Source organism: Sinocyclocheilus rhinocerous, unplaced genomic scaffold (assembly GCF_001515625.1).
Source record: "Sinocyclocheilus rhinocerous isolate Xijiao unplaced genomic scaffold, SAMN03320098_v1.1 scaffold314, whole genome shotgun sequence".
Taxonomy (NCBI): Eukaryota; Metazoa; Chordata; class Actinopteri; order Cypriniformes; family Cyprinidae; genus Sinocyclocheilus; species Sinocyclocheilus rhinocerous.
The window spans coordinates 149,003-156,323 of NW_015630021.1; the positions used below are offsets into that span (position 1 = coordinate 149,003).

The following is a 7,321-nucleotide window of genomic DNA, read 5'->3' on the forward strand; positions in this document are numbered from 1 at the left end:
CTGGACTGGAGTGGTGTGGATTACTTGTGGATTATTGTGATGTTTTTATCAGCTGTTTGGACTCTCATGCTGACGGCACCCATTCACTGCAGAGGATCCATTGGTGAGCAAGTGGTGATATGATACATTTCTCCATATCTGTTCCGATGAAGAAACAACCTCATCTACATCTTAAATGGGCTGAGGTTGAGTAAATGTTCAGGAAATTTTCATTTTTGGTTGAACTATGCCTGAAGTGTCCAAATAGTTTTTGGGGCCACTGTATGCACTCAGATCATGTGTTTTCTCTGCTACAGCCTCTAATGCAGATGACGACTCAAACCAGAGTCCACCTGACTACACTGTCAGACCCAAACTGCATGACATTGGTGAGTGAACACAATGCCTGCACACACATTGGCTTTATAAAAGTATGTAACACAAATGTTCATCTGCTCTCAGAAATATGGCTGTTTCCCATTTTAATCTGCCTCGTAAGCATCTGAAATTCCTCATAAAACCAGGATAACCATTTGGCCAGATAGGAACGTCCTGTGACCAGGGGATGGCCAATTACAAACAAATGAATGCATGTATTAATTCTCTCTATTTTTGCTTTCTCATGCTCACTCAAATGTTATTTTTATTCGGAGAAATCGAGCTGTAATGCATCTGAAATGTATGTCCAGCGAATACCCAGAAACCCAAGTTCACATTAGGATCACAGGAAGGATCATCCACATGCCCTTGCTAAAACACATAACAAAACAAATAGCTGGCACTTTACACCGCCCTAGGCATCCAAAAGCACTCTAGCAGTATGTCTGTTCGTGTATGTGTGTGTGTGTGTGTGTGTGTGTGTTAATGCACAGGCCATTAAAATGGAAACTGATTCTTGTATCCATTTATGACACACATACACCACATGAACAAATGACCCTCTGTTTGTACGCAGATCCCCCTACTTCTAAAGCTGTCAGCATCCTGTTAGCTTTCCCAAACCGTATTTAATAAAAAACACATTGCTGACAGGTCAACCACCCTGTTATAAATAAAAATCCAATTGCAGCTGTCTTGAAAAGTACGTTTTACTTTGTTTTCTGTCAACAGCTCCATAATACCATCATTTGTGCTGACGCTGCATTAAAACATTCGTTCTGTTTAGGTCTGTGCATAGTACACATTATATAGTGTGTTCCAGTCAGGAATTATCCTCGATGAAACTGATATGATAAGATAAGCACTATTCTGAAAAGACTTCCAAAGTTTAACATAGCCTTAGAGACCCAGGAGACCTGATGTTTCTTATTTCAGCTTGCCAAGTCACAAGGAAAGAAGTTCTGTGCTAGTTTAAGCCAAAAAGGTGAAACAGCTGAAAGCTAAAGCAAGTTTTGGCTTTTTCCTCTTCATTTGACTAATAGGCTACTGTCGACATATCTAGAAATGATTGGCGAATGGTTGGGGACCATTTAGCCTCTCTTTCCTGGACAAATCCTGGTCAGGATTTCTAAATTGCCCAAAATGTCCAGGTTTTGTTTTCCTATTGACGTGCTCTCTACAGTCCTCATACATTATATGTACATGTGTTTGCATTGCCTTGACCGTTCTCTTTAGATCCCACCTTCTTGCATGCCCCTGTCATGTACAATGCCTACACGCTATTGGTCAAACTACTTTTCAGTCATTACCTTCAGTAAGTATGAAAACAATAGCAAAACAGTCAAAATTAGACTTTTTAGACAATTTAGAAATCCTGGCCAGGACATGTCCGAGAAAAAGAGGATGGCCTAGCAAGTGAGATCAGCGTAGTCACAGGGTAGACTCAAATCTGCATGGCCTAAGACGAGACATGCAATGTGACATGCACTAACCACTGCCCCATTGCTCCAGTAGAGCTATTAGTCTAGTTTTTCACCATGTTGTCCATTGTTGTGAGTCCATTAATTAATTTTTTACGCTGGTAAATTATGCTTCGTAAATTATGATTTGGCAGCAGTGGTTGCTAGAATAATTCTGCAAAAAATACATAAAGTTAAATGCTGCTACAATTACAATATTTTACAGTGCTTGGATTCACAGCTAAAACATTTTTGTTTACTTTTGCACTCTAAACAATTCTGGTACAGTGTTGGATCAGCACTTGTTGTCCATCGTCAAATCTGTTTTCTTAAGCAAAACTAGTTGAGCGCCACTAGGGTATAAGACTATATTTGTTTGGCAGGAATGTTATTCCAGGCCCAACAAAAGATGTTGAACCAGGAACACGTCCTACTTTGTCACACAGAGAGCAGAAGCAGTCCAGTTGGATTTTTACCTGTGAGCATCAACAATAAAAAATTCCAGACTTTTGCATGATGTGTTGACACGGCTCTGCTGAAACGTCCATTGAGCTGTGTGTAGCTCTGTGTCTGCTATCACAGCAACGTGTTTAACCTCTAACTGCCCGAGCGTCCTTTATCAACATACAGCGTGGCTGCTGCAGATAAGAAATGTCACATTTTCTTTGTTTAATTCTGTCTGATATCCTTCCCAGTTTTCTCTCTACAATTATATCTCCTGTTTTAATAGACAAGTTTTCTCTCTCGCTATCTCTCCTCCTCTCTGCTGCCTTTATTTCCCCTTTTCCCTGTCTCTCTCTCTTTCTAAGTGATTATTTTCATCATCAATAACCCTTGTAGAATGGTATAGAGCTTTGGGGCCAGTAATAATACAGAAAATGAATGGATGTGTTTTATCTTCCTTATATTTGGAGAAGGCTGAGGGGAAACCATTACAGTTGCTGTAGGTAATGACATTACTCAAAGAGGAATCATTATTTCCCTTGCTCCCTTTTGTCATTTGCTGATGTTTAGTAGGTGATCATTTAGTGTCTATGTAAGCATCTAACTTTAAGGTCTAACTTTTTTCCTTTGGTTGCAATTGCTTAATGGTAAATACATGTGTTCTTGACACTGAGCCATGGTGCTCATGTGAGGTATGCAGGTTCAGCTCCAGCCTAGAGTGATGTTCCCATCACATTCTCATTCCCCCTCTCTTTTTTCAATCATTTCCAACCCTTAATTTCCCGACATTTCAATTAGAGAATGGATGTGGTATTGGTTTCCACCTCAGAGTACACAAAGCAGTAATTGTGAGAAAGTTTAAAATAAGAAATAAAATCACATTTCATATACTACTATTCAAAGGTTTGGAGTCAGTAAGAGTTCAGTGTCACATGATCCTTCAGAAATCATTCTAATATGCTGATTTGCTGCTCAAGAAACATTTCTTATTATTATCAATGCTTCATATTTTGGTGGAAACCATGATGCTTTCATTCAGGTTTTTAGATGCTCACTAACTTCTTTCTTTCTTTCTTTCTTTCTTTGATCTCTCTTTCTCTCTCTCAGATGAGTTTAACCCTGAGATCCCTAAACTGGAGAAGAGTGTCAGCGGCAGCAGTCCGTCTGGAGACCGGCTGTTAATCACTGTGGCGACGCTTCTCCTCGCTGCTCTCCTCGTGTCCTAGCAACCGTCTCTCCCTCTCTCTCTGACATTTCTGAGCCAGCAGTCCCGAGCTCTCTGAAAAAGATCGCCTTTCGTTCAACCTGTGCGGGAGATTATCCAGTCAGAACAGATTAACCACTAGTCGAGCCCTAAACGTGGGAGCTAATTGTAGATCTACCGCACCCAAATAGTGGCCTTTGTCTCCACAATTTTGGACCTTACGATTAAGGATGACATGCATCGATTTCAGGATTTGCCTTTGTGACAGAACGTCCACTCTTCTCAAACATACTCGCGGAGAGAAAAAAACGAATCCGGTTAGACAGTGAGGTCTCTGCCTCTAGCTACGTCTGTTCTCATCTTCAATGAACCCATCCAGACTGGGGCAGCTCTTGAGGTGGACATTCTGAGATTGACATGAGCTCAAATGGATATGACAAGCGTCATAGTGCTCAGTGCTTTGACCGCTGGATCTCAACTGAGGGACTCGAGGAGTATTGGAGACCTTTGATCCTGTCTTAACATTCTGTCACAACCCATACCTATATGACTGCAATATGTGTCAGTCATTGATAGTGTTGCAGCAGAGATCAATAAAACTCATTTGCCAGTCACTAAGTTCAGATGTTAGGCTTATGAATCGTTCACAGAAAGGCACGGCTGCTGTTTCTGCTAGTTGCCGGGCTGGAGTCTCGTTTGTGAGCTGTAATGGGAACGCTTTCCATCTAGTTCCCTAGTTCCATTGCTGAACTTGGAAACTAGAGACAGATTATCGGTCAGAGACCATCACTTTTGTACATTGTGTGACCGAAAGAGTTTGGTCATCATAGCAGCGCACATAACAAAAGAGAATCGAGACGGACCGAATGAAGGGTAGATAATAGATATACTTTATTTGCTATAGTATGTACGTGTCATCATGGGAAGGTACTGGATTGGCCAGTGCCACTGATTAGCATAATGGCCATTTTTGTAAGAGCGGTCGAGTCATAAACTGCAATTCGCTGTTTTATATCGAAAGAATTGCAGAGCAGAATTAGTTTTTACTGTATGATACATATTTAACTGCTCTTTGAGTATGTTACTTTATATGCTTAATTTATTGAGTTATTTATTGATCATTTGATCCTTTTTTGAAACTTTGTGAGTTTTGTCTGCTTTTTTGAGGGATCTTTCCTCATCTTTGCTAATGCCAAATTATTTAGTTTGTTTTTGTTCGTTTCATAGCCTTTATTTCTGTTCATGTGCCAGCAAATTGAGTCAAAACTCATAGTTACAGAAAAAAATCTTTAATGCATCTCATCCATTGCTCTCAGTTGAAATAGGTGCATTATCTTCATAAGGAGAGTCATTATTATAGGACAGTGTGAGATTGTTGTAGTCTATATTGGTGGGCGGGGCTGGGAGGGCTTTTAGGGAGGGGTTTCTTGAAAGGGCGGGGCTTCAATGCAGTAACGAATGAATTTAATGAATAAGCATTCCTCAGACCGCTGCAGACAATGTCAAGAGTGAATGTCTATGTAAATGTTTCTGCGTATGTGTCTTATGAGTGTGCACTTTACAGGGGATCGTATGAAAGTGTGCGCGTTTTGGCATTTTCGTATGCATTTAGATACACATTTGTAGGTTTTAAATACTCAAGCTTGCGTGAGAGTTTTAGCTGGTGAGAATGGGGTGGGCAAGAACGAAAGCATTTATCATTGTTGGAAACAGCAGTACCAATCGTGATTACCTTAGAATGATTACAAACATGTAAACGAATCATGAATGACAATTACCAGAATGAAACTTAATAAACCATTCTTATTTTAACAGTCTTACTGTTATTTTTATTGTCTGCAGGTTGCCTTCATAGCATTTCAGAATCATAATCGGCATGACATGATTCTCAGAATGTTTTCTGTAAATGAGTTTGCACTGACTCATCCATGTGGAGAACAAATATTTTGTTTGTGCTTTTAGAGGTTTGTTGCGATGCTGTTTGTAGCCACTCCTTTTTTTCCACGGTACGCTGGTTGTCAGACCACATTTACTACCCGAGTGACAGCTTGGATTGAATGTGGACTGAAAATATATAATGCACAGTTTTATAGCGACTGCTATAAGATATTCTAATAATATAAAATTGTATATGTTTAGCTGTAATATAATGGTGTAACACTTTACAATAAGGTTCCATTAGTTAACATGAACTAACAATGAAAAATACTTCGAAAGCATTTATTAATCTTTGTAAATGTTAATTTCAACATTTATTAATACTTTAAAATCAAATGTTGTATGTGTTAATATTATTTAATGTACCTGAGGTAACATGAATTTATAAGTTTACAATAAGCAGTTGTATTTTTATTAATTGATATTAACAAATATTGATAAATACTTCAACCTCATTGTTAGTTAATGTTAGTGCATTAACAATTAACTAATGGAACCTTATTGTAAAGTGTTACCAGTATGATATAATAATATAGTAAATAATAATATAATATATACTCTGGGGCTCTGTGTGTGTGTGTGTGTGTGTGTGTGTATACATATATATATATATATATATATATATCATGTTCAAAGTAATTATGTAGCATAACTAGTTACTTTTATATGGCAATTATGTAACATGTTTCTTGTAAAAGCTTTTACTTTAATTAGAATTTAGTCCTCACAACTGAGTCTGTTTCTAGAAGGTACATTTGTGTCATTTTTTATCTCTCCATCTGTGTTCTACGCTTTGTCTCTGTTATTTTATCTGCTGTTTCACACCTGGACGTACTCATTTACATTCAGCTAGACCAAACACACGTCTGTCTCCTCAGGTAAAAGGTTCCTGCAGTGCTGAGAATCTGACCTCATCTGAACTCTTCAAGGTGCCCATCATTATAGAACACACACATACTCATACACACATAGTCACAAACACAACATAAAACACTCCACTGACAGTCCTGGGAAGATGCAGTCGTTCTTCTCAATTTCGGCCCTTCCATCTAAGGAGAAAATGCCTCGGAGCAAAACGTGTTTGTACACATCTGTCTGTCTTTTATTCTTTTTTTATCGTTATGTCTTTCTCTGTCTCTTAAGTGTTGTCTAGTTCCAAGGACACTCCACGTACAAGCAATGATAATCAACACCCTCGGGATTCAAGGGTGATCAAGGGTAAGCAAGATTAAATCTCACATCAAACATGCCAGTTTTGATTCAATTCAACTCAACTGCACATAGTAATTGTGCAATTAAACATTCTAACTAATAACATGGTTGCACATTTCATAAAAACCATTATCGGCTCTGTATTTGTGTGGATGATCCAATTTGTAGTGGAAGGAGCGCCTCTGGAGAAGAGCTCTGATCTTGACCGTGACCCCGTGGATTGATCACCTTGTGTCTCCGTTATTGTGGTTACTAAATAAAACCTTATATTGCACTTGCGCTTGGATCCTGACTCCTCTTTGCCGTGACAGGGTGATCAAGGGTAAGCAAGATTAAATCTCACATCAAACATGCTAGTTTTGATTCAATTCAACTCAACTGCACATAGTAATTGTGCAATTAAACATTCTAACTAATAACATGGTTGCACATTTCATAAAAACCATTATTGGCTCTGTATTTGTGTGGATGATCCAATTTGTCCATCACAGTAACAGTTGTAATGGTGATGAGATGCTATTTTGAGGCCTGTAAGAGTGACCCAGTGGCGAGGCTACACTGGGTCACTCTTACAGTGATTTTTCGGCTGGCCCGCCCAATCAAATGAGGAAATAAGAAAAATCCTGCATACATTACAATAATTGCTCAAATACATGAACATACAAACAACTTGTATGTGTGAACAAGTAAAAGAAAAAAATAAGTA

General features: G+C 38.7%; 1 protein-coding gene across 1 annotated transcript in view; it reads left to right on the forward strand.

Annotated features, from left to right (window-relative positions):
* LOC107739487 (ephrin-A3-like) overlaps positions 1–4,642 on the forward strand; it is a 100,127-nt gene extending 95,485 nt beyond the window's left edge. Inside the window, exons 4-5 of the mRNA XM_016551614.1 lie at positions 297–368; positions 3,369–4,642. Of these exons, the coding sequence (XP_016407100.1) occupies positions 297–368; positions 3,369–3,487 (191 nt within the window). The 3' untranslated portion in view covers positions 3,488–4,642. The remainder of the gene's footprint in view (positions 1–296; positions 369–3,368) is intronic.
* The last annotated feature ends 2,679 nt before the right edge of the window (positions 4,643–7,321 follow it).